The sequence below is a fragment of the Tachysurus vachellii genome, chromosome 5 (assembly GCF_030014155.1).
Source record: "Tachysurus vachellii isolate PV-2020 chromosome 5, HZAU_Pvac_v1, whole genome shotgun sequence".
Classification (NCBI taxonomy): domain Eukaryota; kingdom Metazoa; phylum Chordata; class Actinopteri; order Siluriformes; family Bagridae; genus Tachysurus; species Tachysurus vachellii.
In genome coordinates, this window is record NC_083464.1 from 26,031,862 (window position 1) to 26,058,622 (window position 26,761).

A 26,761-nucleotide genomic window follows, 5' to 3' on the forward strand; every position below is an offset into this window, starting at 1 on the left:
GCTTGACTAGGATCATTTTTCCCCCTCATGTTAAGTGCATCATTTGTTAAAAGCTCTCTAATACAGGCTGATCACTGAAATGTGCTTTCCTGCTGTTTGTTTGTCATTTTTTAGTAAGTGGGCTAGTATGTTTGTACGACACTGTGAATGAGGTTAAATAGGTCAAACTCTGATATAGAGCAGGTTCCTGGGGTTCTCTTAGCTCGCAGTTAGCATCGCTCCTGCTGGGAATCATGCTGTTATTGAAAATGGCCTTATACTCGTTTTCTGTTGCAGAATATCTTCCAGCTGTTGAGGCACAGAAGGGATGGAGGCACCTGAGACAGGAGATTGTCACCCCCTGAAGACAAAACCAGACACACACACACAAATCAGTTGCAGACAAAAAAACAGGAAGATAAGTCCCAGCCAACGCAGTCTGAACACTAATACACACACACACACACACACACACATTTACTCACTCACTCGTTCACTCAGAGGACAACGGGAACTAAAAAACCCATCTTCAAACTCACAATACAATAGAAATAAGCAAATTAAAAACAGAAATCAAGACTTGTTTTCCCACTTCATCCATCCCATCCGCTTGTCATCAGGACTCGGTTCAGTCGTTCTGTCGGCTGACATTTCAGAGGTGACCGTTTGCTTGTTGAAGAAGAAACTGACAAAGGCTTTTCGTTAACACTCCAGCTAACTTGCTTTATACTTCATAAGGACACTACCAACAGCTTACCCGGTAAAACAGACAGTCCCAGCTGCGCTGCCTCTTAACATCAAACTCCACACTGTGATCGGTCTTGGTGACTCGTGCATGCGACAGAGGAGGGCCACGCACCTTGGTCAGGTTTGCCGGGAAGCTTTTAACGGCAAGTTACGAAAGAGAAGGGGAGCAAGAAAGACTGAGAAGAGGAGTGCACTTACAGCCAGGAAGCCACAGCGGTAAAACTTCATCCTGACACTAACAAACACAGATACATGCATTCTGTGACGTGAAGCCAGATGATCCTTCAAAACAGCACAAAAGATCTGTGGGGGGAGGGGAGGGGAAAAAGGGGGGAACCACGGTCCCATTTTTCATGTGTGTAAATATCTCCAAACATCACCACCCACCTGGACAAGCAGAGCACATATGCAAGAACTTTGGTTCAAGAGGATATTTGGGAAAGCAGACAAATAGCCTCACATTCCTAATTTTCTTCTTCCTAGTTTGCTTTATACGATTCTTTCTCCTAAGGAATTACAGGCTAATCTGACCTTTCTGTACACTGTTTCTGGTCCCTTCCAGTTTGTCTTCTTTGTGGACACTCAGATACTTATAGTTGTCCATAATGTCTCCCTCAGTGCCCATCATGCTGATTGGGTTCGGGGAGTCCTCTGCTTCCTAAATCCACCACCAGCTCCTAAATTACGCTTCCTAGTTTCCTTAGTTTAGCACCTGGTTAAAATTTTTATATATATAAATAATTTTGGTAAAAAAATATATATAAAATTGTGTTGAAGAATAAGCTTAAGCTTTGTGGGTGAAATTCAATATATAAAATTGTGTACCTCTGTATTTCACCCACCCTGTTCAAACGTTTTTTAAATCCTTACAGTCCAAATATTTAATATTGAATTTCACCCACAAAGCTTAAGCTTATTCTTCAACCTTCGCTGAGCTTGAATTCTTTCCAGTAGAGGGAAAACCAGTTAACAGTATTATGAAAGCATTGACTCACAGAACTGACAGTAAAATAAATAAAAAAAACTTTCAGTGGAGGTATGAATGAACCGCTTATTAATTTAGATTTTTTTTAAACATGCTATTAGGAAGGTCAGCAAGATGGATTTAAAGTGAGTCTGATCTTTGTGAGAGAGCCTTTTAAAAAAATATCATTTAAAAAAAAAACAATCATGACGTGACAGAATTTACAGTTGAATAGCTTGTTTTTAGAGTAAACGTCTCCGCATGTTTCTGTTTTTTTTACTGGTGTCTGATGACTGACAATATGTATTTTATTAATCAGAGATAAACATAAAGACTTGGGGAAAGTAATGGCTGACTATTTTAAATGGTGTTATTGAAAGCTGCTAAATTATGAAAAAAAAATATATTGCAGCTTTAATATTTCATGGCTATATGTGTGTGTGTGTGTGTGTGTGTGTGTGTGTGTGTGTGTGTGTGTGTGTGTGTGTGTGTGTGTGTGTGTGTGTGTGTGTGTGTGTGTGTGTGTGTGTGTGTGTGTGTGTGTGTGTGTGTGTGTGTGTATGTGTATATAAGGTATTTTTTATTTTATGATTTTGTGTGGGTTGGTTTTTTAAGTCTCATGTCATTTATTTGTTTCTTTTAAACATCCCCCATCCCATGAAGCCTGTTCACACCAGATAAAGATGTCCAAACCACTAACCACTCAGAAACCAGAGATCTTTAGACTGTTTCTGCTGGATTATAGTGTATTAATAGAAACATAAAATACTTTTGGATTTCTTTTGGCTTTATTTTTTAAGGTAAAGCATGCAGGTCTGTCACCTATGATTCTGTCACTTCTATCCATTGCTGCCCTTGTGCAGGCGCATAAAAGCTGTTTTTGCACTCCTAGTATGCGTGGTTGTGTGATGATGAGTGACATGAAATTTCAGTGCTGCGTTTTCTTTTTGGATGACCTCCCTCCCCCTTTTGCGTTATTGATTGTGCATCTGAACTTGCTGAAAGATATTTTTCCCCTTTAAATGTCACATTTGGAGATATGTCAGCCATGTTTGTCTCCTAATGCTTTATTTAAATGCCATGTATTTAAAAAGAAAATACCATCTCTCTCTCATATGTGTGTGTGTGTGTGTGTGTGTGTGTGTGTGTAGCGAGAGGTGTTCAGCTATGCTCCTAGAGATCTACTACTATTCAAAGTTCACTTCTAAATCCAGCTCAACCCTTGTTTTTTACTAATATTCATTAATACTTACAGATGGGTGACAAATGAAAAATCAGCATAATGTGTCATTGATGCCACTGTGGGCTTCCAGAACAGCTTAAATCTTGGCACAGACAAGCACTATTCTCCAAAATATCATATGATTTACTTCATATATACATTCAAACATTCACTCAAAATGTTCAGTGAGCTCCGGTTGATGGTGGTAGAGTCATCCTAAGAGACTTCTCCCATCAGGAAAGAAATGGTCCAGTGAATGATCAAGAAAATCAGTCAGAAGAATTTTGTATTTATTAAGGGAGCAACTGGGTACAAACCAACCATGGCAGCAACATAACTAAACGCTCCACATCTCTTTTCACATGTCACCCATCTGTAAACTGTTAAGGACCACAAGGTTGCTAACAATCCTGCGCTGACACCAAGGGCCAACTTTTTCAATTTTCTCCACCTTTTTCCACACATTTCTTGCATTTGCTCTGTTTGCCCTGAATGGATCACCTCATTAATTTATTGTAATAAGGTATCAAACAGGATTTCTCTGCTTACAGTATTTTCAGTAGCATATGTTTTCCAAAAAAGGTGCATAGTATGGAAGTAAGTCACATGGAGCCACTTTCGGCAAAAAGAATCAGTATGGATAATGTTTTAAAAATGAGCCGATGAAATGAAATAACCTTGAAAATGTTTGTTGCAACTTGGTCATATAGCACTATAAATAAATTGTAACATATTCTTTTAAGTAAATAAATTTAATGAGAAAAACTTGAATGAGTGTTGACTTTCTTTGACCTACAGACAGTTGTGTTGCAACAGGAAGATTAAAGGAATTCTCAAAACTGTCAAACAGCCGAAACAAATCATAATCTCCGCCTGTTTTACAGGGACCGGTGTAGACATGGACATCATCCGTTGTATCATACGACATGTTTAATTCATGACGTTAGTGTGTGTATGAAAAGAGGAGGCAAATACGGCTCTTATCGTTTATCACAGAAGGGATTAAAAATAAGAAAGGAAGCGTCAACTCAGAAAAAAGCAATGTTGCGACCAGCCTTATAAATAGTGAAGGGGATTAGTTACAGTAGTATTGCTTTCTTCGGGGTCACATGTCACCGACCCTAACCTCGAGAACTGTATCAGGCTGTTAACAATTAACGAACAAATAGGACTTGAAATTTAAGAGTAGTTAATCAGAAGAGTAGATAATCAGAATAATAATGTGTGTGTCAATACTTTTTGATCATTTGGTATTGTTTACTGAGGTGACTGAGGTGACTGAGGTTTGAGGCAGCAAGACGTTATACGTGTTGCTTTGTGAACATTTCAGTTCAAAGATTTGTGTCTCTTGTACCATGTATTATAAGTATTATAAGGTTTAAGGATTCCTTAATTGAATTGTTATGCTGAGGTAATTTTAATTTCTTCTATACACAGTAAATTAAAGACACAGCTGTGTGTTTTTACACAGGAATGCTTCAAAGAATTCAATTGTGTGTGTGTGTGTGTGTTAGGTTTAGAATATCTGACAAGATTTAACACAATTTATAAGTGCTTATAGCTTAACGCTTATAAACAACTGCATTCTCTCAGACACTCTGGCGTCATTAGAGCGCGTCGGGGAGATCTGTCGCACGAACATGACGTGCCTCTGCTGTCCTGTCCTGTCGCGTAGTGGCTTTAAGCTTGTTCGCAGATTGAGGTCGGTAAGTGCATCAAAGGCTTTTCGATGCTTTTGCTTGATTTTCGGTTTCGTGTCATGTCGCGTTAGTTATGGTGCGTGCCGGGTGAAAAAAAAGCACTTCAGGAATGAGGGAAAAAAAATAAAAACAAAAACATTAGGATGCTGCAGTGGCGCTCGAGGCAAAACAGGACGCAGGGGCAAAAAATAAATAAATAAAATAAAACGCGCACGTTGACTCGTTTGACGACATTAGTACATTAGTACCGTTTGGTTTGTAGCTTTAAATCGAAGGTGATGTTTAACGATGTTTAACTGTCGATAAGGTTATGCGTGGTTTTTTATAAATCACTGTAAATCTAGACGCATGACAAATCAGTCTGCGCAGCTTTTAGACACTATGCGGTAACAGATAAAAACAAAGAGAAAGCAAGCAAAGCATCCACAAAAAGCTTTATTATAAAATATATCCATGCATTTTATTTTATTAATAATTATTATTGCGTTTTTTTTAAACATAATGAAATATATTTGATTAAACACACCGGCTTATGTTTAGAATAAAGATGTTTTTTTTATTTTACTCTGCAGTTTTTAAGTGATTTTCTAGTCCAAGTCAGATATGATGAATGGAGTCAGAAGTTTAATTGACTGTTCATTGTTCAGTGATTTGTAGACTTCCAGATCAATGCACTAATACAGTACGATGCTTAATTATATTTGGTTGCAGTGATTTGATTTGCATGTGATATGTCATGCTGTTGACCTTGTATCTGGACAGCAGTCATAGATCTCACTGTCACACTGTGTGTCTGTCTGTGTTACTGTCATAGTGCCACATCTGACCTTGTTGCTCACATCAGATCTATTGAAAGCATTTACACAGCCGCAGTTACAGGTGTATGGAAACAGTTAGCCTTATTATGACCTTATTGTGTGGGCAAAATGCATATACATCTTGGCTATTGATGCTTCGAATTGCATGGGTAACAAAACAAAACAAAAACAAACCAAGGACGATGCTCTGAAGTTTTTGGGGATTTTACTTTGCACTGTTCCAATCACAGAGCAAGCTCAAGTACTTTATTTGCTGATAAAATATGTGTCACCGTTTGTTTTGGTGATATTCAGTGGAAGGATGACACGCAAAAATTGTGAAGCGTTACCATATTGCAGGGATGTGGTAGCTTAGTGGTTAAGGTGTTGGACTACTGATCAGAAGGTTGTGAGTTCGAATCCCAGGTCTACTGCTGGGCCCCTGAACAAGGCCCTTAACCCTCAATTGCTCAGTTGTATAAATTGTAATAAAAATGTAAGTCACTCTGAATAAAGATGTCCGCTAAACTGTTAAATATAAATGAATTCTCTCTAATCGTCTTCTCTCTAACAAAGAAACTAACTAGACTGTTCTGGGTAGACATATGCCAAGGTTAATTTTCCTACTTGAATGTCTGATTATACACAGCTTGTCTGCTAAGAGCTTTGAGTGAAAGTTCTCCAACTCACAGTGTGCTTAGCAGGCATATCAATGATATAAATGTCAGAATCATGGTACATGAACTGCAGCAAGGAGTCAAGTAAAGCAGCCAAAAGCAAATGAAGCATTTATTGTGTACTAAAGGGACGTTTTACTGTGCTTTATGTTACTGCCTCCATTTTGTAATATCTTATATTAATCATACTTGGTAGGTGGATGTACGATGTGTGGGATACAATATAGTGAACCCTGTTCTGGTTATACAGTGTAGTGTGGTAGTCTGCTTCAGTAAATTTGATTATTTTTATACTGTTAGTATAATGGTATGTTATTTACACTATGTACTGTTGTAGTATGCTTCTTTAAGCATCATGCTATCTATCTATCTATCTATCTATATATATATATATATATATATACATTGCTGCAGTATTCTGTATAGGATGTAACTTATGCTTTAGTAAATTCTGTACTGTTTATACTATGTAGTGTTGTGGCATGCTTCAGTAAAATTCATGCTATTTATAACTATGTAGTGTTTTTTTTTCTCTTTTGTCTCCACTCCACTTCCACCTAGTTCAGGGCTGTTAATTAGTCGATGAACTAGGAGCAGAGAAAACAGCAAAATATGCAGGAGCAGGACTTGAGAAACACTAGCTTCAGTAAACCTGGCACTGTCCAGACTGTTAACGAGCCATAAGTGAGTGAGTTAACACCGTTTTTGGCATCAGAAAAGCATCACTTCCCCCCGCCATGTCCCTCATAGTGGCCGTGTCTTCATCTTTTATGCATTCGAGAGAGTCGCAGGTGGCGGAGTTTTGTTTCAGGCAGGCGGCTCGCGATACCAAAGATGCTTTATTAGACGGATTTTGGTGACACTTGTAGAGAGGCGAAATATGACTCCAACCAGACGGCTCAAAAACCCCGCATGAAATTAAATAGATTGCAGCCTGAAGTATATATAAACTATAGTATCACTTCTTTTGATGCACAAGGACGAGAACTGTGTGGCACAATTGTAACAGTCTTGTTATCTCTTAAAGCATGCATGCACCTGTGTTGTCTTTATATCCATCTACATGTGCATGACTTTGTGCTTGTCTGGGGGAAATAAAGGCATCATTTTCCCACTCTTCATCATCATTCTGAGAAAACACATTTTGTTAAAGGTAAGTTTGAAATAAACTAAATGGGAAGTTTTTTTCCCCCCTGACATTTTCAAAAACTGAAATCTCTGCAGTTGTGTGCACTTATCCGTACACTATCTGCTGTAATAGATTTCAGAGTGCATGCATGCTACTTGTCTTTGCACGGTTGTGAAAAAGCATAGGTGCGAACTGTAGCTTAAAGTCTAGCAAAAGTTAGAGACCGAATAGATGCACCCACTAACTCGCATGTTCGTAAGGATGAATTGCAGTCGATGCAAATCATATGAACGCATTGTCCTTTTGTTAGTAATACAAACAAAAGAAATGTACAATGTATTCGATCTCCGCATCATGAATCAATTACAATACATATATGATTAAGGTGCATAATTAATATACCAATGATTTATTGGAATTGCTTAATAATGTCCAAGCTATTATCAAAGCTACATCAAACAGACTAGTATGACTGTGTGTATTTTTTTTTTTTTAAATGTGATGTCACAGTCTCGCTCCTTTTAGATTTCACTGAAAATGTGTACAGTATTCGCTGATGATATGGGTAAACTTGTATTTGATAAAAGAAGCAAACATACACATAATCTTAGGTGAGAAGTCTGTAAATGAACTAGTCGTTCAGCGATTAAATTCAAACCACCCATAATAACATTACAGTTGTGCCAGCTCTCCTCTCTTCCTCAGCCGACTTTGTCTCGGCTTGCGTGTAGCCTTTTGTGCCGTAATTGTGCTGTAACCGACAATGCAACAAGCCTTTAATAAAATATTTATTAACAGCAACGCTCAACACAAGCCGTCTGTAACTCTATCGTCTCTTAACTCGCCCTGACAGTCCGCACTTATAAGAAAAACACCTCTAATGCAGCATAATTTGTTTCTGCGTCAAAATGTGACACATGTTTAGTGTCAGTGTCACCTTTTGTTATGAAGTTGATCATGTTTACAAAACTCACATTGTGGCGCCCCCTGGTGGACGCCGTGTTTTAAACCTCCGAGCGAGTTCAGAAGAATGGAAAGTGAAACTCGTCGATGTCGTTTTCTTCCACATTACAGCAGCTGCGTGGTTTCATTAAGCAAAAAATAGCACAACTTAATAGTTTTGTGAGTCCTACAAGTCTAGACACATTTGTTCTCTGGTTGGATTAGACTAGTCTAGTCTAGTCTGCTGCCATTTCTTTGAACAAATACGTGTTTTGTTTGGTTTGTTAACCGATTCGCCGTCGTTTGGATTAAACTAGCTGAAGATTTAGCCTTGTTTTAGCTCCTATGTCTCGTACTTAAGCTTTTTGTTTCGACTTTTTGTTTGTGTGAGTTTTTAACACGGTGAAGGAGGCAGTAACGTTTGTGTGACGGTGCGTATGTGCTAGCGTTCACTTCTGTTTATTACTCTTTACTGTTTATGAAGCTTCTTACCTCCGGTTACTATTAAGACTTGTATTTGTCAACAGGTGAAGAGGAGTTTCATGTCTTTATTATGGTTAAAATATAATTTATTGCTATAGGTTTGCTCACAGTCTACTATACAGGATACAGTAGTGTTACTGGTGATGTTCAGTAATGTTGAGGGGGGAAAAGAGTAAATAATAACAACATACTTATTAATTTACTTGTTTGATTTACTTTTACATTGTATATTTTTTTAATATTATTATTATTATTATTATTATTATTATTATTATTATTATTATTATTATCGTTGTTGTTGTTGATGTAGTATATTAACATTTAGGCAATTATCATGATATTTATTATTATACCAGCCATACCCATTTATTTACAAAATAAATTCATTATTCTTATTACATTATTATTATTATTACTTGTTTGATTTACTTTTACATTTTATATGTGAAAATATTTAGGGAAAAAAATTATTTAAAATAATTCTGAAACAATTTTTCTAAATCTATTATTATTATTATTATTATTATTATTATTATTATTATTATTATTATTGTAGTATATTAACATTTAGGCAAATATCATGATATTTATTATTATACCAGCCATACCCATTTATTTACAAAATAAATAAATTAATTAATAATATAAAACAAGTATTTCCTTACTATCTTGGTGACTTATGAAAGCCTATCAGAAAACTGTGCTCAGATTGGTATTATATTCACTATTCTCTCATTGCTCATCTTTTTTTTTTTTTTTTTTTTTTTTTACAGTAGGACAGGGTGTCCTTGTGTGAGCGCTTGTCTTTTCACCTTCTCTGCTTCTCTTTGACAGACTGTCTCATTTTTCCATCCCCATAAGAATCTATTTAATACCTGCTAAGAGTGAGAAGAAAATATGAATAATTAATCCAAGGGGTTTTACCATGTTATTGAATTACAATACAATACAATAACAATACAATTATAACGTGCAGTCAAATTGCTCTCATGTTTAGTAGGGAATAAACATGACAAACCTTCAGGTTATAGAATCTTACACACCAGAGGGGTGTGATCATTTTCATATGGTTCTGTTATTTTATTAGAACCGTGCAGTCGAGTTATTCTGCTTATACAACAGCAATTTGCCAGTGATTACAATGTTTTATTTATTAATGACTATTAATAAATGGCACTGTGTATAAACTAATGGCTTGTTAAAGTAAATTAGATTTTGTATCTACTATACAAGTCCCTGTGTATGAGCTGATGTGATGGAAAGCATAATGTATTAGAACAAGCACATTTAATGTTAAAAGTATTATTTGTGTTCTAGCCTGGGATAGTGTTTGTGTCATGCTATTATGCAAAAATAATGCAGGCCTCATGACAGATTTGAAAATTCAATGTGGTATAACTGTGTTTAAAGTTTTTCCCATTCTTTGGTTCTTTTTTGTATTCACGTGTACCTATTTTCTTTCTTACCAGGTGAAGCTGTGCTGCAGACTTGTCCAGTTAGTACACACCAGATTTTGTTGCTGTCTTGCTCACTGTTCTGACATTCACCCAAAGCCAACAGGCAGTAAGCTCCTTTGTCCTCCACCCCTGCGCTATGAGCAGAGGTAACGGAGGGCACCCCAAAGAGTACCAGCGATTTTCCCTCCCATCCCATCAGGGCAAATCCAGCCAAGGATCCTTCTCCCAATCTTTACCACCTTACCCCAGAGCCCCTCACCCCCCAAGCCCCAACGGTTACTTGGGCAGGTTCCAGCATCCCCCCCCTTACTCATCCACTGGCCCTCCTGGACCTTCACAAGCTAGTCCTTCTTTGCCTCCAAATCCTTGTACGTCTCGTTTCCCTGGACCTTCCCAAGTGCAAGCTCAGAAGTCATCATCAAATAGAGGAGCTTGTAGTGACAAAGCAGTAGACTTTCACCAGCAGCAAATCCTGTTCCTTACAGGGCAGGTTGCTGAGGCGCCCAGGTTTGTGCCGCACCAGTTCCGACACCACAGAAGTCCTCCCCAGTGTTCCACAGAATATTATAATTCCCCAAAGCCCAGCAAGTACGTGAGAAGAGGGGGATATAATCACGGCAGGCCAAGCTGGCAGAAAGGGTTTAACACAAGGTACCATCCTGGACCTAAGTCTGCCTGGGAACAACAGCACTTAAGAAGCCAGAATAATCAGTATCAGTGTGACAGCTGGGTGGATTGTGATGCTGCCTCACTGTCTTCAGAATTTCATGCTTTAAAACTAGAGAACTTTGGAACACTCTCGTCATCCAGAAGTGGGAGTAAGGCTACTTGTTCACTTCCCTCAGGTAGATATTCCTTGCAGCTGAATCCTGATATCCAAAAACAAGTCCACAGTTCTTTGGCCTCATTGCAGCAGGGTGAAACTCTCCAGGCCAGGCTCCTGGCTAAAAGGCTTCGACTGCCTAAGAAAATTGTTAACCAAGCTCTATATGCTTTATCCAAATTAAACCAGGCAGTGAGGTTAGAAGCAACTCCTCCTCTCTGGAGACTCTGGAAAGAAGGTGACACTGAATCAACCCACGGAACCCGGTTCAGAGCCAAAACTGATAAAAACTTTGCTCAAGATACATTTGTAAGGCAAAACCAGGGTATTAGTGAAGTGCTGACAGGTTTTACTACTACAGAGGCCTGTAGTGATTTCAGTGAAGAATCTGAAGACTCTGAAAAAGAAAGTTCCTCTGAAGCTCTAGACTCTGACCAGGCTTCTGAAAAAGAATCTTGTATTTTAACAACAATGGAAGCAAAAGACACCAAGGAGCATATCCTGCGGTACCTCCATGAGACTGGCCAAGCCAGTGCATTGATGATTGCCAAAAACCTGGGCTTTCGAAATGCCAAGCATGTAAATCCTACACTGTATACCATGGAAAAGCACGGCGACCTAACTCGCAACACGAACTTTACGCTCCCTACTTGGGAGCTGACTTCTCACCAGCGTGAGAAGATGGAGAGACAGCGAAAAGCAGCTGTTGTTGCCTCTATAATACATGACGAGTCAGAGCTTCGTGGAACACCAGGCCCAGTGATAGCTACACAACCAATCCCAAAGATTGTGTGTGGATCTGGGTTGTCAGAAGAAGTGATGACGTGGGAGAACCTCCCAACAAGTCAGACACATATCAGCAAGGATGGCACATTTGGGAACGGAATGCTTGAGAAGCAGTCAAATTCAGATATGGACTGTATGCCTGTTCTTGAAAAAATTCCCTCAGATGACAAAGACCTTGCATCTGTTCCCTACACATCACATGATGCTTCATGTTACCGGGCAAATGACAAGAATGGGGGACACTCAGAGTGGGCGTCGGATGATATTCCAGAATTCCTGAACACAATCCGATCAGAAGTGGCTGTGTCCTTGGCGGCACCTCTTCCTCCAGCCCAGAATACAGAGATCGTCAGGTTGCAGAAGCTAAGACTGGCACTCAGCAAGAACCCGGTCAGTGGCCTGATGGAGTATGCACAGTACCTTGGCTACAGTTGTGAATTCCTGCTGCTTGAACAGTCAGGACCCTCACATAACCCCAGGTTAGCTAGCACAGTTGTCTATTCCACTGAATATACATAGAAATAAATGCTCCAGTGTAAACTGGTGTAGTAATGATGGGTTTTCCCCCTCCAATTGGTTTCATTTTCCCTAGGTTTCGAATGCAAGTGATGCTCGATGGGCGTAGGTTCCCACCAGCTGAAGCCTCAAGCAAGAAAGTGGCAAAGAAAGTTGCAGCTGCGGAGACTCTTCGTGCTCTCCAGAGAGAGATGGAAGGAGCTTCTAGTATGGAAGATGAAGCAGAGCAGCCTGCAGTGTCATTAGGCGAAATGAATGATTTTGAGGATTCTTTTGTGAGTTTTCTCTATACGATTTACCTTACTGATGATATAATAGAATTCAATGTTTTTATAAGTAACCAGTGTTGACTTTGTCTGTCTGTTTTTTTTTTTCCTTTTGGCATTGTATATATTTGCTGACTGCTTTCTTAAGGAGAGTTCCGAGGAACCTCCAAAGGCCTTGGCTCGCTCCCTTCCAGGTGGCAAGAATCCTGTTTCTGTTCTAATGGAGCACAGCCAACGTAGTGGCCATGCTATTGAGTTCATCAATACTGGACAGGAGGGTCCTGCACATGACCCACGGTAAGAGACATTTTTTTTTTAATATTTCATGTTTATTTTCTCTCAAGTGCAAGGCTGACATCTACAGTTTAGCCATGGCATTTACTTTTTTTGTAGGCAAGAGTTGAAAGCAGCAAATATGGTTCTGGTAGCAGTTACTATCACTTTGTGCTGATTTTATTTAGATGTCCTTTGAATTAATGTGGCCAGGCTTGTCTATGTAATGTAATGTCCTTGCTCCTGTTCTGACGATCATACTAAACTTGGGTGTGATTCATATTTGAAGCTGAACTGGCAACATAAAATAATTTTAGATTGTGGTGTAGTAATGTAGAGTATGGTATAAAACATCTATCACTTAACAGGTCTGGCAAACGTGTATTAATATATTTCCAAATATTCTCATGCTGAAATGATCAGCAGAGGCTTCTCCTCCACCTAGTTTCTGTTGGTTAGTTATGGGATCTTTTTTTGACCACTTGCTATGGCAATACATGAATCACTCGAAGAATACACTTGTCTGCTTTTTTCAGTTAATGCCACAGTCAGACTGAACATAGTCTAAGTTCATCTGGCTCAAAGGAATTCTTGTTACATCCCAATAAGACAGCAACAAAGACGTTTGCCTTACTGTTGTCTAAGCACAAATCTTAAAACAAATTAGCACCATATCCCCCACTATACACTTGGGTCTTTCTTGTAAAATAATTTTTTACCTGTCTGTTAACAAGCAGATTAAAGGATTACTGGAGATAATGTTAACTGACATTAAATAGCTAATTTGACCACAATAGTCATCATTAAGCAAGTTATTATAAATGTTCGTCTTCTATCTCTCTACCACATCTACATTTTGTGCGTTAGCTTCATGTTCCAAGTGAAGGTTGGGGACAGTCTTTACCCGGAGGCATCGGCACCCAGTAAGAAGGCAGCACGGCAACTGGCAGCAGAGGAAGCTGTAAAGGGTCTTATGGCAGAAGGACAACTACAACTCAACAAGGTATAAAGAGCAATGTCTGACTGTTTTTTATATGGAATTTCTTGAGTTGAAGGAGATGAAATGAGGGTGATAAAGTCAACTAAATGGGTGTATAATCAAGTTAAGGATAGCTACAAGGTGCATACTAAGTGTGGAAGTTTCTACAAATTTGAAGAGCAGGAATTTAATTCAACTTAATTCCATGTGTGAGGAAGGTTCCTGTCAGGTCTGGCATTTCTAAATGAAGAAACAGTAAGCATTCTAAGAAACGGTCTTGGACAAACAGAATTAAAGAGAAGAATGGTGAAAAACAGAATGGAAATCCTGAGGGATTTTAGTTTGTACAGCTTTTAATTTTTCACAGTTGTAGATAAACACGTTTAATTGCCGAGTGACTCGCTCTACTCTGTTTATGCCAGCCACAGTACCCGTTTTGTCCACTTGGCGAGGGTGATTTGTCCCCAGCAATGCCCCCGTGCCCATCACTGCCCCCGCTGACAGCAGCTGAGCTCCAGGCAGCGCACGAGGCTGGAGTAGGTGACCTGATCAACCACTTAAACAACAACGCTGTGTCAGGCCTGCTGGAGTACGCACGCTCACGAGGCTTTGCTGCCGAGATCCGTCTGGTGGGCCAGTCAGGACTCCAACACGAACCACGGTACACACGCACATATACAACAGGCCCACTCACTATTACACTTTGCTGTTAGTTTACTAGGTACCTCTGGCTTGTACTGAATTGTATTTGCCCATAATTAATGATTAATTAACTTTTGCCCTTTATCATGCACTTTTGTAGGAATTCAGTTTATGAATGATCTTTCTGCTGATTTGTTGTCTATTTAAATTACATATAATATATATACACAGCTCAACATTGTGTTGAATGTTTATATATTTGTGTCTGCAAGAAAAAGAGCACTGGGCTCATGTTCATTTTCATACTCCATGAAATTCCCTCATTCTAACTGTTAGGATTTAAATGCATTGTCCCTGTTTCTTTCTACTAGTTTTACATATCAGGCTAAGCTGGGAGGACGTTGGTTTCCTGCGGTGTGTGCCAGCACTAAAAAACTGGGCAAGCAGGAGGCGGCTGACGCAGCTCTCCGAGTGTTGATCGGAGAGGCAGAAAAGGCCGCACGCACCGGGGAACTCACATCAGAGGTATCCATCTCACTCATGAGCCCTTTGAAATGTAGTTTACTCTACCGTTTATCACACTTTAACATGTTTGTGCGTATGTGGTGCAGTTGCCGGTGTCAGGTAGCACAGTGCACGATCAGTTTGCCATGCTGAGTCATCAGCGTTTCAATGCGCTTACTGCACGCATTCAGCACAGCCTTTTGGGTAGGAAAATCCTTGCCACGATCATCATGAAGAGAGGTGCTGACAGTCTGGGCACAGTGGTCAGCCTTGGGACAGGTATGCATCACATCCATGCACGCATCATTTGGTAAGCTGTCAGACAGTTAACATCCTGCCTCTAGGCTGATGCTCATACACACTTAGTAGGTTTTAACCATTTCCAAAGCATAAAAATTCAGGGATGAAGATTGTTTGAATTATAGTCCACTAGCAAAGCATTTACAGTTCATACGGCAATCCTACTGAGCTTCGTCTGACATGAATGAAGGGACACTGAAGGGTTATCCAGTTTCTCACTGCCTGTATGTCTTAACATCAATATTGCATGCAGTCTTGAGCTTCGAGTCCTTAGTAGTACTTAATAGTACTTTTCCCACTTTTCCTACAAACCGAATACGTGGTGCCCTCTTGTGTTGATCTATTCATGAGCCATAAACTGTTCATTTAATCTTATTTTAGAATTATTTAGATTTCCTAATCTGCAGTTACTCTGAAGACAGTGACATGCTTATTGATAGTTAATGGAACAGCTGGTGACTGTTAAGAGCTCGAACTTTAAAACACACATTCTGCTGATTTTATTACTGCTCTACTCCACTGTAGGAAATCGATGCGTCAAAGGAGAGGAACTGAGTCTTAAAGGTGATACCGTTAACGACTGCCATGCTGAAATCATTTCCAGAAGAGGCTTCATCCGGTATCACTTTACATCGGCACTCTTCCAAGATGCATTTTGTCCATTTCAATATTAGCCTAGATGGAGTCTTATTTCATTCTCATAAATATATTAACAAGAGAAGTAAATTTATATGCTCTGCAGCTCTAGCTCTTAGTTGTCTAAGACTCTATAGCCTGTCTGCCCTCAGCTCTGGCAGCCACCCATCTCTTTTCACTTTTATCACTCTCTCTCTTTCTCTCCTATCCCTCTCTCTCTCTCTCTCCTATCTCTCTCTCTCTCTCGCATAGCTTTTTGTACAGTGAGTTGATAAAGCATTGGGAAAGTCCCGCTGAAGACAACATATTTCAGGTTGCAGAGGATGGTTTGCTCAAGATCAAAGATGATATTACGTTCCATCTGTACATCAGGTATCTCATGCATTAGTACAGGACCCATAATCTGTGGACATGTCCTTTCTTATTAAGAGATAATGGGTCAGATTTACACATTTACAGTTAATAGCCACATTGTGTGTCTGTACCTCTTTCAGCACTGCTCCATGTGGGGACGGTGCACTCTTCGATAAATCGTGCAGCGAGTTAGCGGAGGTCACTGGCTCGGCTCACATGCCCGTGTTCGAGAATGCTAAACAGGGCAAGCTCAGGACCAAAGTTGAAAACGGTGAGCTCTTCTCTCATCTGTACAGACTATCAGGTCGTCTCTCATGACTGTTTGGAAGCAAGTGGCATTGCATAGCCTTTAATGCAGTTACTTACTGTATGAGCCTTAATTCAGTTGCAGAAGCTGAATGCTTGTCTATCAGTCTCATTTTAGGGCTTATTGGTTTATGCTGAGGTAATAAACATAAATATGTGGTGTAGGATTTTAGTGTAAGCAGGAGAATTAATTGGGTCATAATGTGGGATGTGGCTTGATAAGAGAACACAGCTATACAGATGTGGAATATTGATTGCTATGTAACAATTGATTTTATTTAGAGCTTGGTTTAATTTGAGGTTGATTTTTATTTTTTTTAGTTTTATTACTCTTGTTTTCTCTCTCTTTGCTACCTTTATGTTTTTTTTTAACTGTGTACCTCAATGTTGTTTTCTTTCATCTCTGTCCCAGGTGAGGGTACCATCCCGGTGGAATCGAGTGCCATCGTGCCCACTTGGGATGGCATCCAACATGGCGAGCGTCTCAGAACCATGAGCTGTAGCGACAAGATCCTGCGCTGGAACGTGCTGGGCCTGCAGGGGGCTCTGCTCAGCCACTTTATGCACCCTGTCTACCTTCAGTCCATCACCTTGGGTACATGCACATAGACTCAAAACCTCAAACATATTGTGGATATTATCTTACTGTTTTCTTATGATTTTTCCAGGGTACCTGTACAACCACGCTCATTTGACTCGAGCTGTGTGCTGCCGGTTGGCCAGAGATGGCAGCGAGATAGTTAAAAGCTTGCCTACTCACTTCAGACTTTGCCACCCTGAGGTATGCATACACACACAAACACACACACACACACACACACACACACACACAAACATTTTGAGTAAATGTGTGTGCAAGACTTCTGTTGGTGACAAATGGTCAAAAGGTAAATTTCATTTAGATATTTGTGTAAACATCTGTGTGCATGTAGGTCGGCAGAGTCAGTGTGTACGACTCAACACGTCACACAGGAAAGACCAAAGAGTCCAGTGTGAACTGGAGCCTGCCAGACAAGCTCAAGGTGGAGGTACTGGATGGCACCAAGGGCAAAGTGGACAGGTAAGAGAGCAGCCAGTCACACAATCTGATCTGTTGAGCGGCCAATATAAATTAATCGTGTCAGGGCGGAAGCACAGTATACCAACGCCATCGGTTCGGACTGCGTAGATAGTGCAGCGTGTCTTAAAGACTCTGCTTAATAAGAACAATAATAATAATGTCTCTAATTTTCTCAGCTTTTGTTCAGATATTTTTTGTGCTTTTCATTTGTTTGTCTCTCTGCACAGTCCAAAGCTAGAGGTGTCCCGCGTCTCCAAGTCCAACATGTTTCGTCTTTTCCGGGACGTGTGCAGGCGGGCCGGTCGGACTGACCTGCTGGCGCTGACCTCCTACGCCCATGCCAAGATGGCTGCCTGTTCTTTCCAGCAGGCCAAGGAGCAGTTCTACAAGGCTCTGAGTCAGCTGGGTTATGGAACCTGGATCGGCAGACCGCAGGAAGAGAAGGGCTTTGAGGCAGTGGAGACTGAATCTCAGAACGTAGTTTCAGCTCTGTAAGGACAAAAGAGGGCAGGAGGAGGGACAAAGAGTGGAGGAACTGCACAGCCAGTGATTGGAATCTTTTGGGTGGTAGAAGAAAGATGGCTGATGACAGAGGACATACGAGAGAGATAACGTGGGACAGAGAAAGGGCAGAATATGTGGTTTGGATCATTCCACCTCAGCCTGGGATGGAAAGAGAAATTAAACCGAGCCATAAAATGCAAGCTCATGTATAATAATGATGTATGGAGCATTTTCTGCAATTTTCACTAAACTGTTATGCACTAAGACCTATCTGAAGCACTGATCTCCATCTCTGTCTGTCTCACTCTCTTAGTCTGTCTCATTCTTGTAGGTGGAAGGCTGGGTGCATATGAGGAGAGATAAAGAGAGAGTCTGTTGTAAAATCTCTTTATTTAAGATCAACCTAGTTTCTGTAATAACAGCTGCAGTAATTATATACCATTATAGATATTGTATTAAAAACCAACACAAAAGGATGCTGTTAGTGCAACGTCTCCCCTCACAGCAATTAATGAGCTTTCAAGCAGATCTCTCTCTCTCTCTCTCTCTTTCTCTCTTTCTGTCTCTCTCACTGTGTCTCTCTCTCTCTGTCTCTCTCACTGTGTCTCTCTCACTCTGTCTCTCTCGTATACAGAACACCTGTTTTCGGATGAAGTTGAAACAGCGGACCAAGGAGCTTTGTTGTTTTCCTTTTGATAAACACCTAAGACGTATATCTGTACATTTATTTCACATTAAGTCAGCCTATGGGTGAGAACTTGCTAAACTAATTTAAAGAGCTTGTACACATAGATTTGACAAAATGTATACATAATGTACCTACAGATACATACACTCACAAATGTATTTAAGGTCTCATCACACCGTGTGTGATTTTTATATACATGTGTGTGTTTATGTATATGTATATATTGTATGTATATATTTTATATAGAGTTTCAAATATTTGTGTTGCATTTGGCAAGTACTGATGGATGTCATGCAGATATTTTTGGGACACTTTAATAGCATCATCCCTTCACGTTCCATGTTATGTTTTTGTGAGAAATGCGTTTCATGTGTACTTTCCGAGAATATGTATGCGAGAGAGTACATGTGTGTTAGGTGTACTGTATGTTAAGTGTGTGTTTTTTTTTTTTTGTTTTGTTTTGTTTTTTTTAATTCAGTCTCTGTAAGAAGAGATGCTTGAGTGGACAACCCTGAGTGAAAATAATTTTAACTTCTTAAAACATTCAAGTCAGAATTTATAGCTATATAAAATTTAGTTTTAATTGATGTTTTTTTTTATGTTCACTGGCATCTGACTGTGTCTTTTGTCTTTATTCGAAAATAAATTAAACTGTCTATACTTTCCGGAGTTGTTTTTTGTAAAAAAAAAAAAAATAATAAAAAAATGTATTTTAATGCCTCATCTTTCAATACAGGCTGCACCATGCCCTAAATTCCTGTGTCCTCTCTGTGGCCGTGGTATCTGTTTTTTCAACACATTTCAATTAATAGATATCATCTGTAGTTTACCACAGCTGCTTATGGCTAACAGCTGAATTGGGTGAGAAGGCAAAGCCTTGGCAGTCGATATTAAGATTCAAATTACAGCACAGATTCACATAATTTAATTCTTTGCCAAAAGTGTTTACAACAAATGAACCAAACAGGTTTAAAACTTTATGATAAATTTGTGGTATATTCTGCTTACATTCTACCATGTGTTCATATTTGATTGCCACTAATTTATGTATTGCGCTTTATTTATACACCAAACTCAATTTCAATGCAGAATTAAAAAATAATAATAATAATCATAAATCCCTTGGGGGCACGGAGGCTTAGTGGTTAGCACGTTCGCCTCACACCTCCAGGGTCGGGGTTCGATTCCCGCCTCCGCCTTGTGTGTGTGGAGTTTGCATGTTCTCCCCGTGCCTCGGGGGTTTCCTCCGGGTACTCCGGTTTCCTCCCCCGGTCCAAAGACATGCATGGTAGGTTGATTGGCATCTCTGGAAAATTTGTCCGTAGTGTGTGATTGCGTGAGTGAATGAGAGTGTGTGTGCCCTGCGATGAGTTGGCACTCCGTCCAGGGTGTATCCTGCCTTGATGCCCGATGACGCCTGAGATAGGCACAGGCCTGTGGTAGTTCAGATAAGCGGTAGAAGATGAGTGAGAGAGAGAGAGGGTAAATCCCTTTTCAGGCTCACTATACATACAGGCCAGTTAAGACCTTGCTAATCTGAAGGAAGCCTTTGTAAAGATGGTAAGCGGATGAGGTTTCCTACATTTCTCTAAACATCGACATTTTTTAGCCCTCATAAGTAGCTTCTGGCATGCGAGTGATGTGAAGAAAACATCCTGATGGTATGAATGTCCGGGCTGAGATAGCGCAAGATAGCTGAAGTTCAAACTCACTTATGGTCTACATACACTTAGCAGTTTCAGATGCAGATGCATTATATGTCCACTTTATCTCTCTCAAGGCTCTTAAGAGGCAGAGTGGAGGCAGAAATACTGATGGAGAGAGTGAACTATGAAATATTGGTGTGGTCCAGCGACTGTGTAAAAGGGTCAATCAATGCCTGAAAATGAGAATAAATGGGCTTGTTGTGAGTGTTTTATTCCAGTTGCATGTCCGTTTTTGTGTGGGCAGATGAGAAGGAAGAGGCAAAGGAAAGATGGACGTGAGTGAGTTCTACAATGAGCTGTACTTGTGTAGGATATGGCTAGCAATTTGCAGACTGACTGAAGACAACACTGAAACAACACTGAGAGAATTAGTTTCACACAAACACTGTTTACGGTGTCCTTTTTTTATTCTAAGCAAACATTTCCAATTTCAAACACTAACGAGGACATTAGTACGATATGAGTTGTGTGTGTGTGTGTGTTCATGTGAGAGACATGCACACACACTGACCTCTATGGGCTTTCCCATGCAAACCTACACCTACACACCAACTGTCACTGCACAAGTGTTAGGCTGTTTATAGCCTTTGTGAATATTCAGTACTTTACGTAACAAGATGAAAAGGTGCATCTATTCCAAACATGCGTAGTACTTTAAAAAAAGGTAAATTGTGACAGCTTTTAAAGCTAGCAAAATATCATCAGCAAGAAAATGTGTACAGCTTTCTAAATGTGTGTTAGTGACTTAAACAATATAAATGTTTAATAGCAAATTACTAATCATTTTTTTTCTTCTAACATTAAACCAAATCTGGTGATGACCGGAGTCAAGGCGTTTGAGGTTTTGCTGTTCATTTGTGTCATATTATAACGATCACTCAGATAATCGTACTAACTGCCACTTCATGAATATGTATCAACTTACTTTCTTGTTCAACCGATAAAAGAATAGCGACTGTATAATTTAATAAATGCAGTAATTACACATGATAAAAGATTACTGGGCCGCACAGTGGTGCCTCGCAGCTCGTATGTCGTTCCTGTGTCCATTTCTTTCGGGTGCTCCAGTTTCATTCCACCTCCCAAACTCATGTCAGAAGATTAGAACAAACTGGCTAAAATTAATTGCCCGTAGGTGTGAAAGACAGTATGAAAGTCTGTGTCCAATGGTGCCAAGCAATGGACTTGTATCCTATCCAAGATATAATCTCGCCTCACACGAAGTGTTCCTGGGACAGACTCTTTATCCACTACGACCCTGCCAAGGATAAAGCGCTTACTAAGAGAACTGACTGTATAAGGAAACACTGTTAGGTATATTTTATTTATAATGAATCAAAGTGTGATTTGCCGCAACTCTTCCACCTGACGGGCATAAATTCAATCAGTTCCGTGATTGATGTGAATTGTGTCCTTGGGTGAGGATCAGAAGTGATTTTTTCATTGTAGAGGGGCTCTTTTAATTCTGTTCAACTTTACATGTTGTCAGTTTATAAAATTTATTCAATTCGATTGCCGCAATTCAACTGTTAGTGTCCAGTATGGTCTCTCAACCGTTTAGTTATCAATGAAGGAATATAGCTGAAGCTTTGCAGCTGTAGTAGCTGGACTCAGTACCATATAAATTTAATGTACTGTATTTTAGATCACTTTTTAGTCTTTACCCCTGATGTTTGTTTAATGGGTTTAATGGGTTAAAGGGTTTTTATTTTTAAAAAGTGTAAAGAAAAGATTCGCCTGATGATTGGGAAGGAAGATAGCTTGAAGCCAGTGTTTCTGAAGATGTAATGCAGATTAAAAGAATTTCAGTGTTTTGCATTAATACATGGTCTAATGGTCTAATTTTACTTCAGCAAACAAGAAACCCCTCTTTCATGGTTGCGTATCTGCGCTGATACCTTGAAGAAATGTACTATCGCTATTAAGCATAAATGAAATTTTAAGATGGGAGCAAGCACAAAAGATCGAGAACAGTCATCTAAACTTAAACAAAAAAACAACTGAAAAAAAAAATAAATTCCCTTCAAGCTCACAAGAAATAAACGAGTACAGTTTTAGCTGCAAGTGGAAGTTTTTAGTCTTTTGCATAACACAATGGAATAAAAATGTGTGGAACAGGAAAATATAAGAAAATCATTCATTCATTCATCTTCTACCGCTTATCCGAACTACCTCGGGTCACGGGGAGCCTGTGCCTATCTCAGACGTCATCGGGCATCAAGGCAGGATACACCCTGGACGGAGTGCCAACCCATCACAGGGCACACACACTCTCATTTACTCACACAATCACACACTACGGACAATTTTCCAGAGATGCCAATCAACCTACCATGCATGTCTTTGGACCGGGGGAGGAAACCGGAGTACCCGGAGGAAACCCCCGAGGCACGGGGAGAACATGCAAACTCCACACACACAAGGCGGAGGCGGGAATCGAACCTCGACCCTGGAGGTGTGAGGTGAACGTGCTAACCACTAAGCCACCGTGTCCCCCTAATATAAGAAAATAAATAGTTATTATAGTTATTAGTTATTTTATAGTTATTGAGATGCTGCAACCTTAAAGTGGATTATCTTGATATAACAGAATTTTCCATCATGTTTTGTCCCTTTCTGATTATGTCTGAATGGGCTGACACTGGAGACTTCTTTTAAAAAATTCTAAATACATGTTTCCTCATAGAAAACCATCTTAAGTTTAGTGTCATATGTGTAAAGAGTGCTTTAAGCGTCAGTATACAAAGAAAAAAGATGTAAACAATGTGAGCATTCATAAAGTGGCAAAGTGAAAGAGAGGGAAGGTAAATTAATAAAGGGGTAAAAGTGATAAAGCATAATACATATAGCTGGTTGTGCTATTGGTTCACTATAAACTTCACTATATCCACAATTACAAAGAATGTTAGTGGTGCAAATGGCAAACAATTCCCTGTGCATTAGCTCTACTCTGTTATTAAAAATATACCACATTAGAATGGGGTATTGACCTCATAAAGCTGTGTTTTGCCTGTCAGAGCTGCTGTCATTGGAGATTCATCCGCTTGTGACCAATCAGATTTCAGATTTATGATCTCAACCGTATTGCAGTGTAAAGAATATTAAGGTAATATTACATAGTTTCTGGCTTTTTGTAAAAGAAGCAAAAAAAAATTTTACTGCAGAAAAACATCTTGAAAGTGGTATTCGGTCAGTTTAGTGGTATGTGGATGATTTCCTCTGTCCCATATCACAGCTAAGATCTGTTTTGCACACATTAGAATCCAAAATAAGTGTTGTGCAAGCGAGATATTACTTACAAGGAATTTGACTTGGCAGTTGCTGCATGCCACATGGCATGAGCTTTGTGTACTCTTCAGAGCATGTTGAGGCACTGTGGCATGGCTGGTACTTTGAGCAGATGGCAGGCTCTGCCATGATGGGCATCCATTTGTGATAAAAGCACTCATGTCAGACTGAGGTTTCCCCACTATCTCAAGCAGCATGAAGTCATTTAGTTTCCTCTAATTCCTTTTTCTGAGATGTTGACAGTATGGTCACATCCAGCATATTAATGTCACTGTTAAACACTACAGCGCTGTAGGTTTCACAGTGTTCCACTAAATATGATATGTCTATCTTGTATTGTAGATATAACAGTAGTGCATATATGAACTGGAATTGACTGAATTGTTAGGCCAGCTAGAGATACACTGGATATAAAGACAAAGGGGGGAAAAAAAGGACCTAAGATAACCACTCAAATGTCACTAAGAAGGTCACGGGTGTGTCAGAAGAAATAAAATGAATGGGCTAATAAAAGATTTGTAGCTATGGTGTTTAAAAGGAGAAAGGAATGAAATGTGGCGACAGAAAGGAGCGTCGAGTTTCCAAATAGGGCCAGAGAAGCTAAAAAGACGTATTAGAAATGGTAAGTCACTGAGTTTTTTAACACCTTAAACTCCTAGAATCTTTTCAAACATACAGTGCACTCATAAATCTCCACACTTCCCCTTGCTGTTTTACTGTAACACTGAATAAGATAAAATATTAGTTACTGAAGGGGGGCACGGTGGCTTAGTGGTTAGCACGTTCGCCTCACACCTCCAGGGTTGGGGTTCGATTCCCACCTCCGCCTTGTGTGTGTGGAGTTTGCATGTTCTCCCCGTGCCTCGGGGGTTTCCTCCGGGTACTCCGGTTTCCTCCCCCGGTCCAAAGACATGCATGGTAGGTTGATTGGCATCTCTGGAAAATTGTCCCTAGTGAATAAGAGTGTGTGTGCCCTGCGATGGGTTGGCACTCCGTCCAGGGTGTATCCTGCCTTGATGCCCAATGACGCCTGAGATAGGCACAGGCTCCCCGTGACCCGAGGTAGTTTGGATAAGCGGTAGAAAATGAATGAATGAGTGAATTAGTTACTGAAGTGTATGTTTTATGTTTGATGGCTTTTTAAGATTTTCAGCTCATTTCAATATGAAAACAAAGCTTTCAACAACCAATACAAAATGTTTATATTTAGTGACGGTGTTCTAATCAGACATCTCATCAGTCATCCACAATACGCTTCAAAATCTAATAGAATGTGTTCTCAGAAAAGTGGAGCGTATTATAACAATGTTGGAAAAGGTATACAGTATATGACTGTGGTTGATTTGGTGTGGAAAGCTTGAGCTATAAGTCTAAATGGAATAAAGGTTTGGAATGAAGCGGTAAGGCTTTTTATACATCACTTCAGACCTGTATTTCATACTCATTTATACTTCTTGCTAATTTCATTGTACATATAGAATACTTTGTTATTGCTCATTCATTCATTCATTCATTCATTCATTCTAAGTAAGTGATCAGGACAAAGAATATTACTTATAGCTGATCCTTAAAACCCAGTAAGAAGTTGTCTTTACATAGACAGAGCTCAGGATCAAACCAGGGGTGCTGCTGTTACCTTCTGCTCTTCATTATAGTTAAAAAATAATATGCTTAAAATAAATAACAGGACAATTTCCCAGAAGATTGAAGGATTACTGAATGAGTGAATGAATAATGTGTTAATAAACATTGAATTTTATGCTAACCTATTACTGTTGATTCCAAAATAAATGTTACAAATTAGTTTCACAAAGTTTGAAAAGTCTACAATCAAATGTTTGTGTATACAAATCAGCGAACACGAAATGTAGGTCTGAGACCACAAAAAATTAAATCTGCACACTGTGCAATATTAATGTAGGAGATCACAAAACAAACCCTTTCTAAAACTGAGCTCAGCAAAAAAAATATCCCCAGTCTTTCCTAGCTCAAGCACTAACTCTCTGCTTAGTAACAAGCCATCTCAGAGCGCCGCACCAACTCTTAATGCCCTTTATCACTAACACTTTAGTAACCTTAGACGCCAGGACAACCGCATTTGGTCTCATCTTAGTGCTCCAAGGCACTCGCAGGATTCAATCCCCGCTTTATTACCCTTTTATAACTGCTTATTATATCATTCTAAAATTCTCTGACATCGAGGGAACACTGTTTGGGTTACTGTGAAGCAGCATGTTGTTTTTTCAGAGTTGGAACAGCTTGTGAATTTTAATGTGCTGTCAGAGCATTGTAAAGATGGGCAGGGTGGAATGGGGTGCTGATGAAGCAGAGAAAGTATGTGAGTGCGTGGGCAGCAGGGGAGTCCATTAGCGAATGTGAAAAGTGCAAATTCTTCTTATGGGAGAGGAAGTGAATGAGCCTTTGTGTGCGTGTGTGTGTGTGTTACTGTACAGGAGTGACTGTGGCACTGTGTTTGTAGCTGTTTAAATGTGGATGCATTGGGGGAGTGTTTATATGGTTGGAGTACAGCTGTTATACTTGCATTAGTATCGCTCATAAAGTATGTGTTTTATTAGCATCTTTTCATCAAAGGATGCATCTGTTTGCTGGAGAGTGATTTTGTTCTGCGCCACTGCCTTTTCAATTTAATGGGATCTGCCAGGGAGCCTTTATGTTTAATGCCAGTCTCTCTTTTCTTTCCTTCGTCTCATATCGTAATAATATGAAAGTAAACAAATACCAGTTTTGGATTTATCTCATAGTGACTAGATCTTAGATTGGGATGACGAGGTTCAGTATGCAAGTATTAGTGAAAGTTACAGTGAAATAAAAGGTAAATAACTATGCAGAGTGTTTTGTTTATGAAAATTATGTCCTGTGCACATATCAGTTGGTTTTCATATTTAGGGAGCGCATCCTGTGGGAGAGCATGATCAAGGTATGAGTTATCATTGTGGAGGGTGGAAGCCATCTACCTATGATTATAACTTAACACCGCATAGTAGTTTCCACAAACATAATGATATGTGTAAA

The 26,761-nt window shown here is 39.6% G+C and overlaps 2 protein-coding genes across 5 annotated transcripts in view; both read left to right on the forward strand.

Annotated features, from left to right (window-relative positions):
• Nucleotides 1-3,683, forward strand: part of LOC132846195 (sorting nexin-27-like) — a 31,024-nt gene extending 27,341 nt beyond the window's left edge. For all 4 annotated transcript variants that reach the window (XM_060870804.1, XM_060870803.1, XM_060870802.1 and 1 more), the window contains exon 13: nt 277-3,683. In XM_060870804.1, the coding sequence (XP_060726787.1) occupies nt 277-321 (45 nt within the window). In that variant the 3' untranslated portion in view covers nt 322-3,683. The remainder of the gene's footprint in view (nt 1-276) is intronic.
• Nucleotides 3,684-8,279: 4,596 nt separating this feature from the next.
• adar (adenosine deaminase RNA specific) lies at nt 8,280-19,394 on the forward strand. The gene is made up of 15 exons (XM_060870807.1): nt 8,280-8,588; nt 10,110-12,185; nt 12,299-12,497; nt 12,637-12,785; nt 13,629-13,764; nt 14,163-14,401; nt 14,754-14,907; nt 14,994-15,165; nt 15,712-15,805; nt 16,075-16,194; nt 16,317-16,447; nt 16,895-17,077; nt 17,151-17,263; nt 17,415-17,542; nt 17,770-19,394. The coding sequence occupies exons 2-15, from the start codon at nt 10,234-10,236 to the stop codon at nt 18,035-18,037; spliced, it is 4,038 nt and encodes a 1,345-aa protein (XP_060726790.1). The 5' UTR covers nt 8,280-8,588; nt 10,110-10,233; the 3' UTR covers nt 18,038-19,394.
• Nucleotides 19,395-26,761: the final 7,367 nt, after the last annotated feature.